General features: G+C 36.2%; 1 protein-coding gene across 1 annotated transcript in view; it reads right to left on the bottom strand.

Annotated features, from left to right (window-relative positions):
• Positions 1-12,282, bottom strand: part of CNTN1 (contactin 1) — a 278,819-nt gene that overhangs the window by 76,922 nt on the left and 189,615 nt on the right. Inside the window, exons 3-4 of the mRNA XM_077753202.1 lie at positions 4,624-4,756; positions 3,203-3,235 (exon numbers count right to left, since the gene is read on the bottom strand). Coding sequence (XP_077609328.1) covers positions 3,203-3,235; positions 4,624-4,684 — 94 coding nt within the window. The 5' untranslated portion in view covers positions 4,685-4,756. The remainder of the gene's footprint in view (positions 1-3,202; positions 3,236-4,623; positions 4,757-12,282) is intronic.

Raw genomic sequence — 12,282 nt, 5'->3', positions numbered from 1 at the left:
AGAAACACAACCTGTAGATGTTGTTTTGTGTACACGTAATATCTGCAACTACAGCAGTTTTCCAACAGTTAAAGTAGAAAGCCTGAGCGTTGACCATTGGATTCACAATGTGTACATCACTGGTGACATGGACAAGGCATCTTGGTAGAATGCTGGTGTGAAAGTCTGATCAAAGTAGGTTCAAAGGAAAATATGGGTCAGAGAATTAAAGACAGAAAGCACAGTCCATTTTTTTGCTTAGTAATAATGCTGAAAAGAATAGGAAAGTGGGATATTAGCTACAGAGTATGGGACTAACAGAGACATGATTATTTAAATGAGAGAAATTACTACAGAATGTATGTTGACATCAATAATCAAGTAGAGAGGGAGACACTGATGATGAGGAGACACAGCAGGCAATTACTGGAGCAATGAACTTCAATAACCCAGATGGGATAGGACAAGTGCAAGGGTACGGGGTTTGGTATGGTGAGATCAGGTATAAAACAGGCAGGAAGACAAAGTATATGAGGATAGATGTAGAAGGAAAACCACATGTGGTGGGGTGAACTTGTGGAAGTTCTCTTCAGATGGTCTCTAACATGCTCTGTGTAACAGAAAGTAAAGTAAGGACGGCAAAAAGCTGTTGGGAGTTTTGAAGAGAAGCAACTATGACATGATGTAGGAAAATGAGAAAATGAATTCACTGGGGAAGTGGAGTTTGTTTGCTGCGCAGTACCAGCCGTTAACTTTAAGTTGGTAGTCATGAATTTAACTTGATATCAGTCAGCATAAATGAGTTTTTTTTTCCTTAGTAACTACTAGCTGTGTGGGCAAATAAGCTTGAGAATATCTGGATATTTTACAACTCTTTTCTCCTCAGAGAGTCACAATACTTTTCTCTCAGTGTAATACAGCTGGTTGAATTGTGCTCCCACAAAAAGATATGTTGAAGTCCTAATCCCTGGTACGTCAGAATGTGACCACATTTGGAAGTAGGATAATTACAGAAGTAAAATCAAATTAAAATGAGATCATTAGGTGGGCCCTAGTCCAATATGACTGATAACTGTAAAAAGAGGGAAATTCAGGGGCACCTGAGTGGCTCATTTGGTTAAGTGACCGACTCTTGATTTTGGCTCAGGTCATAATCTCACAGTTCATGGGATTGAGTCCCATGTTGGGTTTTGTGCTTACAGCACAGAAGCTGCTTGGGATTCTCTCCTTCTATTCCTCCCCTGCTCACACTCTTAAAATAAATAAGTAAACTTAAAAAAGAAAAAAAAAAAAAAGAGGGCAATGGAGACACAGAGGTAAACATGTGAAGAGACACAGGAAGATGATATATGAAGATGGAGGTGAACAGCCATACTGCCATGAGCCAAAGAATGTTCAAAGCTACCCAAAGTTGGCAGAGGGAAGGAAGAAGCCTTCACCTACAGGCTGCAGAGGGAGTATGGCCTTGATACACCTTGCTTTGGACTTCTAGCCTCCAGAGTGTGAGACCATACATTTCTATTGTTATAAGCCACCCATGAAGTACTTTATTACAGCAGTCCAAAGAAGTAACATATGTATTATAATTATTATCTACATTGTATAAATACTCATTACTTAAAGTTAACAATAAACCATTGAACTTTTATGAACTCGCCTTTCCCAATTTATTTGACAATGAAATCTTTTCTAATGTAATTCCTACGAAGATCCTGCAGAACAACGGTTTTCTGAAATGCTTGGAGAAACACTGACTTAACACAGCCCATATTTCCCTTTGTATTTTTTGTTGTTGTTGTTGTTCCACTTCTTTTATTTGGAATTAGTTTCATTTCTAACTTTTGAAATACTTCAAGATTCTCTTATGTACTACACCCATGATTAAATATTCCGTTATGCCTCAAGGAAAATCTTTTAAAATGCACATTATATTTTTCTTATAAATTTTCTATCTACTTACTTATTTCATAGTATATGGTAAGGTTCTTGAAGTCAAGAAACGTATCTTACTGATCTGTATATAGTGTGCATGCAGTGATCCCTGAACTCACAAGGTGGAAACAGAAATGGCTTTGGTGGAATTCATGCTAAGTTTTTGCTTTCCCATAATCTTCATGGCAACCTACAGATGAAAGTTCCTCTGACCTTCTCTAGCATGAATATTGCTGATTTGGTATGCAAGATGTAGCACTGGTTGTTCAGTGACTCTTTCTAAGTTTTCACTCTCCTACCACTATGCAGTGGCTTTTATAAGCTACTAGTCTTAATGTGTTCACTGAGAACCATCACATAGATCACTATGCTAGAAGCTATCACCAGCATTCTTTTTTAGACCTCACAAAAATCCTGTGATTTTTATATATGAGCAGGTCAAAGCTCACAGAAGCTGAATAATTTGTACAAGATCACATCACTAGTGAAGACCAGATTGAATATGCAAATCCAAGTTGGTCTTACTCTAGATTCTATTTCTCCAGTATACCATATTCAGTGGCTGAAGTAGTATCTAAATTAGCAGAATCACTAGCTGTATTTAATAAATCACAAACAATAAATTCTACACCATCTGTGGAGTCCTAATTAAACTGAATCTTAAGGTTCCAATGTCATTAACTTTAGTTCTCTCTCTTTCAACAAAGCAAGAGGATTTCAAAAGTAAGTTAGGTGTTTACAATATTTAAAATATTGCTTCAAAACTTAATGGCATTATTGTTACAAAGCATGCTAGAAAAAAATAAAGGACATCTAGAATATATTTTCTATCTGCTACAATCATCTCATAGCATATTTGTTTGTAGTGCATCCATTCATTCATTTTGGTACTCAAACAGGTTGTTTTATGATACCAGATAAACTATCTCATAAAATCTCCAGGTGATCTAACATTTATTTGCCTTTAAGTTTATAGAGCTAATAGCTTAAAGTAGAGATAAAATATGGGTCATTTGAAAAAAGTTATTTAAGAAATTTGCCCTTGGGGTACCTGGATGGCTCAGTTGGTTAAGCTTCTGACTTCAGCTCAGGTCATGATCTTGTGGTTTGTAACTTGGAGCCCTATGTCGGGCTCTGTGCTGACAGCTCAGAGCCTGGAGCCTGCTACGGATTCTGTGTATATCTCTCTGCCCCTCCCCAGCTCTCTGTCTCTCTCTTTCAAATATAAATATTGTTAAATTTTTTAAATTTAAACTGTAAAAATTAAAAATTTACCTTTTTATCAACTTACCTCCATGACCATATCTTCTGTACCATGTAAACTCTAAAAAGAAAAGAAAAGGCAATTTTAATCTCAAAGCAGCTTTTCAAGCTGTTGTTTCAAACATTATACTCAAGTAACTGAGATACTAGTTAATGAAATTACATTCCTGGCCCTTTCTTATTATGGTTGCTGTATCATCGCATGTTGGCAACTATTTCTTTCATGTCACATTTTATAGTTGCATTAAAATTTGTGGTCAATAGAATTAGGAGGAATTTTTCAGTACTTATAAGGTTATTCCTTCATTTTATTCCCAAAAATAAGACAGACAAAATAACCCTACCACAAAACTTTATTATATTTGTATAATATGTATATAAATAATGCATGTAATTGTGTGTGAGGGTGTGTGTGTAATTCCTGTTGTTATAGCAATGTCATTAAAATTCTCAAGTACTGATGGAATTATTATATTTTATGGATTCTGAAGCCAGCATAATAAAATCTACTCCCCAAAATAACATAGCATTTTTATTTCTTCAGTAATAAACAAAAAATACAATAGGAGGCCTATAAGGTTCATCATTAAAACCATCAATCGGGACTGATAAGTGAAAGATAATTTCCACCTATGTATTAAACTTAATAACATCTGAACAAGTATTTACTGAGTTAAGGCAACTGAGATGAAGTTATTAGAAAAATTGATTGTTAGAAAGTGTTTTGCTTTAGATAAAAATATAATGCCCTTTCCTTATAAGAAATATTTCTGAATCCTTTGTAGTTGTATTTGAAAGACAGAGTTACAGTATTTTTCGTAAAACTGGAGCACTTTCAAAACCGCTTTGTTGTTTTTAATGTCCTTGAACACACTGTAGATTATTTTAAAATTGCTTTTCACAACACTAGCCAGTAGTAAAAATTGAATATTAACTTATAAATAGATTGATTAAAAACAAAGGTAACAAATGCTTAAATAAGCCTATTATTCTCTAATTATTTTACTACATTTTACTTTTATTATACAATTGAGGTTACTTAAGGGTACTGTAACTCTACCATGAAAATACTATATAATAGTGACCTACTGTTTCTCTTTTCCAATGACACACTGAATTATGTCAATTTGTCAAGATTGGCCATAGCAGTAATATTTAGTCCTGAGCAATTGACAAATGCTACGCAGCAGGGTTATTTTTCTCTCCCAAAGATCCACATTTTAAACACTGACCAGCACACCACTACATAAAATTGATTTAATCTTGTGAAATTTTAATTGAAAAGAAAAAGAAAAATGGGGTCAGCTTTAATATATATTAATTTACTTATCTGACACAGATGTCAAAAATATTAATTCTAACTTCATGCACCATATTTAATATGGTGAATACACACATACTGATTACACTGACATAATTTATGGAGAATATACAAAGGAAATTTCTTACCTGATAAGCAGGTTGTAAAAGATATTATTACAAGGTGACTGACCAGCAACCACATTTTCATCTTGTGTGGAGTAAAGGTTAGTTTTGATTTTCCAAAAAAGCTTTAGTTTTATGATAGTTGGATAATAACCACCTACATCAAAAACAGAAAAGAAAGAAGAAAAGAAGGAAAGAAAAGGAAGAGTAAATGCTCATCATTTGGGTATCAGCAACATTATCAATTCTCTTTTATTTTAGCTTTCTTGTTCATAGAATAAGCTTCAGTTTATTTAAACACATTTGTAAGTACCACGTCATATGGAAATGAGTAGACGTGGTATCAGAGGGTTATCAGCTGCCTCCCAGCCTTAACACTGTAGGAACATGAGCAAGTCACGCAATTGGTGTGTTCTAGATTTTAACTCTAACAGTTGAGCATAACAGTACTTTTTTTCTAGAAATAGCACAATAGTAAACATTTCAATATTGATCGATTTAACTAAAGATCAAATTTAAGCAAAGGGGCTGGTAGGAAGATTCAATTAAAGATATGTTTGTATAAGAGCTTTGTAAACTCATCGACATTATACAAAAGTGGTATGTTAGGATTACCTGTTGGTGGCTTGGGGAACATTTTTTGCCAGTAATGCTAATTTTCAAATACTAAAATATATTGATTAATAACACATTCATCCATCTTCCTCCCCTTCCCTTCTTTATTCATTCAACAAAAAGTAAATTAAATCCTATGTGTCAGCAAGGGAAAATCTAGGTTTTCTGTGGCCAAATCTTTAAAAGTTGGAAAGTTGTATTTAAGAAGACAAAAAATCACTAATGTAAACTAAACCACTAAACTATGCAGTAGTATAATTAAAATATCTTGCTTTTATAAATTTTGCAAAAGCTTAGGATCATGTGACTACACTGGTAAGGCTTCACCCAGTGGGGCCTTGGAATAGCGTCTTGAGAGCTGTACAACACAACTTACGCTTCTTTAGATTTGTGGCAAATCCATCTCTGTATGTAAGCATACAGATAGAAGAATCAGAAGAGACACAGTTGGGTTGCCCATAAGAAGCTCACAATTCAGTGGGAACACAGATGTGTACAAAAATCAGTGTGGTGGAATAGTTGTTTAGACTTAAATGCTATTAAACTTGAAAACATGTTAATTACTTTAATTAAAAGCATTGTAAAACACATCATGGTGGCAATGGATCTGACTGTGGCAGCCAGAGCATTAAGGTGAAAGTATTACACTCTTAGACTGGAGTCATTTGGTGACATCAGAACCCAACCACTTCTTTCTGTAACTCCTTGAGAGCAACATGGTCCAGTGCACTAAAAAGAGACCTCTTCAACTGGGACACAATAGGAATTCCAACTTTGAAAGATACTAAACCATGTTTTCAGAGAATGTATAATAATATTGGGAACTCTTATGACCTAAAGTTGAATGTAAAATTTAAATTAAGATAGACCATGAAAATAATTCTGAAAAGAAAATATCTAATGTTATGATGTTCAATATATAAGTGTATGTAAACATTTTCCTAAGTAGCAAAAACAAAATGGTATTAATTGCTTACATCATAAAGACAGGTAAAAAAAAAAAAGTAAGATGCTACTTATTATTTTTCAATGGTGATGAATTTTAAGATCACATTTACACACACACTAAACACACACACACACACACACACACACACACACCAATCTGCTAGAACTCTAGCATTTTCAGAGACTGGTAAAAATAGTTAGTGGTACTATATGGACCAGGATAAACACATTTTTCTCTTTTGGTATGTAGATTATTCTGCACTGAAAAATCAATTGAGAATCAATGATTTCAAGAAAAAGTTGAGTTTAATTTTCAACTTTTAGAGAAACATAGAAACAGAGAGAAAACATAGTGGAAATGGGTCAAATTAGCATCAGGAAATGTTTAAAATATTCTTGCCTGAGTAAAAATATTAACAGTTAATTCTGAAATGCCAGGGTCAATTTATAAGCAATTTCTTTCTGTTGGACATAGGGGAGAAAGTAAGAACTATAGGTTTGTACACACTGTATTTCCTGGACTTTTAATTTTAATTTTCTTTCTTTTACTAAGCAGAGAAAAAAAGACAACATTTCTTCAGAAACCAGAGAAATCAATTAAATGATCTATGGAAAGATTTCTAGCTGTTCATTTCTATGACATACAGTATCATTAGTATCTAAGGACAGACTTAATGTAAAACCCGTATACATTGCTTCTATCTTCTAAAGTTTGTCTAAAAAATGTACATTTGAGTATTTTCTTGATCTGCTAGATCTTATTTCTTTTAACGGAGTTATGTACGCTAATTAGAATGAGTTCTTTTCATGAAAAGGAAGGTAGGGGCATCTGGAAGGCAGGGACATCTGGCTAGCTCTGTAGGTGAAGCATGGGACTCTTCATTTCAGGGTCATGAGTTCAAGCCCCTGCTGGACATGGAACTCATTTAAAAAAAAAAAAAAAAAAGAAAGAAAAGAAAAAAAAGAAAGGAAAGAAAATGAATATAGAAAAAGCAAATAGATAAACTATACCCAACTGTTGTGTCAATCACTTATTTTTCATAAAGATTAACTTAGATAATATACTGCAAAATTTTACAGATTACACAGCATTGCAGTTTAATGTGTTAGTAATTATTAGATTTCCAATAGTTCTAATTTACCTATTAATAAACTGTTATAATTTGCAAACACAATAATTCTCACAGATAATCAACTTTAAGAGCAATGGATGGTGCAGCAATTTTGGTACTGAGGGCAGTGGGACCAGCAATGACCAGAGAGAACAAGAATCATGTAAATAGAGATAGTGAATGAAGAAAAATTTCTATGAAAATCTCCTTGAGATTTATAACTCTGAAGAAGTATGTCAGGGAGATTTTGTTCTATTTATCACTAACTTTACAAGTGGTCTCGGAAAGGGGAGCTAGTGTAAAGGAAGATCAGCTGTGCCCACACAGAGTGAGTGACTTCAGAAAATTGGGGGTAAAATACGTAAATATTTTCTTGGTCTGGAATGTCATTTGACATTGCCTTCTTATGTAACAACCACAGTATGTGGGAAAGCATGGCAAGGTATAGTCAAAAGAGAATAAGGGGAACTCAGTCAGATCTTGTCAGAATTTTGGCTCACCCAGTTTTTATGATAAAAATATTTTTATTTGCCATGTAACTAGATTCTCAAAAGAAACATGAATTCAATCTCAGATGTTTCAAAAATTCAGAAATTCCCCATGTTAGATTGAGTGGACATATTAATATAAACTGATTAAATTACATTTTAGGTCCATTAAATTTCTCTCTTTAGAAAGGGATGTATGGGGGTGGGGGCGCCTGGGTGACTCAGTTGGTTAAGTGCCGATTTTGGCTCAGGTCATGATCTCACGGTTCATGGGTTCCAGCCCCACGGCTGGCTCTGTGCAGACAGCCAGCTCAGAGCCTGGAGCCTGCTTCAGATTCTATATCATCCTCTCTCTCTGACCTTCCCCTGCTTACACTGTCTGTCTGTCTGTCTCTCTCTCACACACACACACATACACAATTAAATAAAAAACATTAATTTAAAAAAAAAAAAAGAAAAGAAAGGGATGAATGGGAGCATGTATCCCGTGTAAATAGAACTCATCTTACCTCCTGCCAGATTTGGATTTTACCATCTAGGGATGTCACAAACCAAGAGCTTTCCATACTTCCTCTGTCAGAAAATGTTAATCAAACATTTTTGCTATAAAACTAAAGCTGATGGATGTCATTAACCAGCTTTAAAAACTATAGCGGGGTTTTCTCACAGTTATTCAAAACTGGCACAAAGGGGCATCTGGGTGGCTCAGGTGGTTGAGCATCCTATTTCAGCTCCTCATGAACTCACAGTTTGTGGGTTTGAGCCCTGCATTGGGCTCTGTGCTGACAGCTCAGAGCCTGGAGCCTGCTTTGGATTCTGTGCCTCTCTCTCTCCCTGACTCTGCCCCATTCACACTCTGTCTCTCAAAAATGATAAGTGTTAAAAAATTTTTAAACTGCTAGAGTAAATATCTATATGAGTGTATATGTTCTGGGGCGCCTGGGTGGCTTAGGCGGTTAAGCGTCCGACTTTCGCTTAGGTCATGATCTCGCGGTTCGGGGGTTCGAGCCCCACATCGGGCTCTGTGCTGACTGCCAGCTCAGAGCCTGGAGCCTATTTCGGAGTCTGTGTCTCCCTCTCTCTCTCTATCTGACCCTCCCCTGCTCACGCTGTCTCTCTCTTTCTCTCCTAGAAATAAATAAAAAAAAATATTATATGAGTGTATATGTTCTAACAAAACACATTATCCTTATTATTTTTTCCAAAAATTAACTATGCTAGTAGATTTGGCTACTAGAACCAGACCATAACTCAAGTCTAAGGGTTGAATACACCAGACATATAAGATTTTTTGATTGGTTGTTTTTCTTTTCAAAGTTATTACAAGGGGTGCCCAAGTAGCTTAGCTGATTAAGTGTCAGACTCTTGATTTCAGATCAGATCATGATCTCATCAGGAGCATGGAGTCTACTTGGGATTCTCTCTCTCTCACTCTCTGTCCACCCCTCCCCCACTTGTGTGTGCAAGCTCTCTCTCTGTCTTTCATTCTCTCTCTCACAACAAATAAATAAACTTAAAAAATTGATTTCAGTGAAAAATTACTAATGTACTAAATAATGAACTCCATTAATGGCGATGTCTTCTTTTTTTATTGTGGGAAAATACACAGAATTTATGTAAGTTACACATAAAAATTACTATCCCAACCATTTGAAGGTGTACAGCTCACTGGTATTATGTAAACGCATATTGTTGAACACCACCATCATCTATCACCATAACTCTTTATATCTTTCAAGACTGTAACTCTGTACTCATTATACAATAACCCCCAAGATGTCCTCCTCTAAGACCCTGGCACCCAATAATCTTCTTCATTTTTTTTTACCTCCCTCTTTTCCCATACCCTAGCATCTGGTAACCTCCATTCTACTCTCTGTTACTATGAGTTCAACTTTTCTCACCCATTTTTTAGCTTGCAAGTTTTGACAAGTAATTCATTCAATCCCCAGCCCTCATTTTCCTCATAAGTATTCCAAAGTATTTGCCATAAACAATGTGAAATTTAACTTTAATTCCTTACAATAACGGTAGGATGGTGAAAATAAGTAACAAAGAATGTCTCCTAGGCAAACCATTAAGAAACTCTTAGAGAACAAACTGAGGGCTGATGGTGGCAGAGAGGCGGGGAGGTTCCAGGCGGGGAGGTTCCAGGACGGAAGGAAGAATGGGTGAGAAAGGCACTTGTTGGGATGAGCACTGGGTTTTGTATGGAAATGATTAATCATGGAAATCTACTCCTGAAGCCAAGAGCATACTGTATACAATGCATGTTAGCTAACTTGACAATCAATTGTATTTAAGAAAAAAAAAAAAAACAGAGAGAATGTTTCCTTTTGGAGCTCTTTTCTGTTAGGGATTATTGTTACTTTTAAATATAGTCTAGAAGAGATTTTTCTAACTAGCAATATTTTAAAGCATTTTTAATATGCACTTTATTAAGTGTTGTTGGAAGTCTCTTCCAATATAAATATGCACATTCTAGTCAGAAGGAAAAGTTTTTCATTATTTTGAGCCTCTCTGTGTCGTACCATGCTATCTTTTCCTTCGCTTCACAATATTGCCTATTTCTATAGTAGAGTGAGTCATCAGTCTGACGGCATGCAAATTATTTCAGTTAATGAGTTTCTTGCTGTTTATATATAAGAGCATCTTTCACATCTTGTTCACCCAATTGTTTTCTGCTAGTGATTTGTTCTACCAGTTATCCCATCATTTGTGACTCTGGGATCACATCCCCTCAGCAGTGCTGCAGAGGACAGAGGCAGTGAGGCTGAGCCCATTCCCGCTAATGCAGAAGAGACTGCTCTTTTTACTTCGCTCTGCAGAACACACCATTCAGTAATTCACAGCTTGCTCCCCAGCCCCCACAGACCTGAATGTGTTGTAGCAAATGAAGTGACAAGGAAGAAAACAACCTGACAAAGATGTGTCACTTACAGGAGCAGACATTTTTCTTCTCAAAAGCTGAAAATACATAATTACCAAGAGCAGGAGCCAGGGATGCATTCCTGTTCCTGAGGCCACACTGTGCACCTGAACCTGTTGGCTTTCAGAGCCCTGTGGCTTCTCTACTCTACTCGGGCGAGGCCTCCCAGCCAGTTCCAATGCTGCATCTCCCAAACCATCTCAGATCTCTAGGTTTCTAGTGACTGCTGGAACCCTGACAGGTATTGGCAGTACATTAATTTCCAAGGGAATTCAACTTCACTTCCACTTCTTTTCTCCAGCATCCTTCACTAAATCTCTTAGCCACACATTAAAACAACAACACTTTAAAGTAAGACAACACAGCATAGCATATCTCTCCCTTCCTTTCTTTTCCTTCTTTTTTTCCCCACACTTGTCTTTTCCCCTACCTCTCCCTTTTTATGTTAGACAATGCAAGTACTTTCCTTTGAGAAATTTGGTCCATATCTAGATATTCATTTTTCTGTTGGACACAAACCATCTAGCTCTTGTGTTTAGCTCTGGCTTAGGCTAACACACATAAGCTATTTAAAAGCCTCAAAATACATTAGTGGTAAGCATTTGGGCTCTAACAATTACTTGAAAATTATTTAGTATTGCTATATACTTAAAGGATGTTTCATTAAGGCCAAAACAACTAATATTTCATTGCACTGATGGTTGTATAATCATTTACACTGATAGAGAACAAGATCCTATTATTGACAAATAATATGTATAAACAAATGGTCACATCTCTATTTTAGAAAGAAAGAAGAGGGGTGCCTGGGTGGCTTAGTCGGTTAAGCGTCCGACTTCGTCTCAGGTCATGATCTCACTGGTTCGTGGGTGCGAGCCCCACGTCGGGCTCTGTGCTGACAGCTAGCTCAGAGCCTGGAGCCTGTTTCAGATTCTGTATCTCCCTCTCTCTCTGACCATCTCCTGCTCACGTTCTCACGTTCTCTCTCTCTCTCTCAGGAATAAATAAAACATTAAAAATTTTAAAAAAAAGAAAGAAAGAAAGAAAGAAGAGATATGTGAATATATCAGGAATCTATCCTGATCTATTCTCGAAACACCTCTTGAAAGCCCATGTTAAAAAGAATAGTTACTTACGGTGCTCGTTGTTCTGCTCTGGTTCAGAAAAGCATTTGCTAGAAAGTACTTACTATTTCCAGAAAAGTTAGAGGAAGCTTATTGGAGTAGAACACGGATTAGTCTAGGTGAAAATATACCAATGTCTCCTACTCTATATTTTAGTTTTGTTAATGTTTTTATTTATTTTTGAGAGAGAAAGAGTATACACGAATGGGAGAGGGGCAGAGAGAAAGGGAGACAGACACAGAATCTGAAGCAGGCTCCAGGCTCTGAATTGTCAGCACAGAGCCCAGCGCAGGCCTCAAACCCATGAGCTGTGAGATCATGACCTGAGCTGAAGTCGGATGCTTAACCAACTGAGCCATCCAGGTGCCCCCTACAACACATTTTAAAAGCAGAGGACATTTTATCCTGAAATGTATCATTCTGAAATTCTGCCTCTGCCGTACAAGTCATTTAATCTTCCCAAGGGG

The sequence above is a fragment of the Crocuta crocuta genome, unplaced genomic scaffold (genome assembly GCF_008692635.1).
Source record: "Crocuta crocuta isolate KB4526 unplaced genomic scaffold, BGI_CrCroc_1.0 scaffold30, whole genome shotgun sequence".
NCBI classification, from domain to species: domain Eukaryota; kingdom Metazoa; phylum Chordata; class Mammalia; order Carnivora; family Hyaenidae; genus Crocuta; species Crocuta crocuta.
The sequence above is the reverse complement of the archived record's forward strand: the minus strand, read 5'-3'. Positions and strand labels throughout refer to the sequence as shown.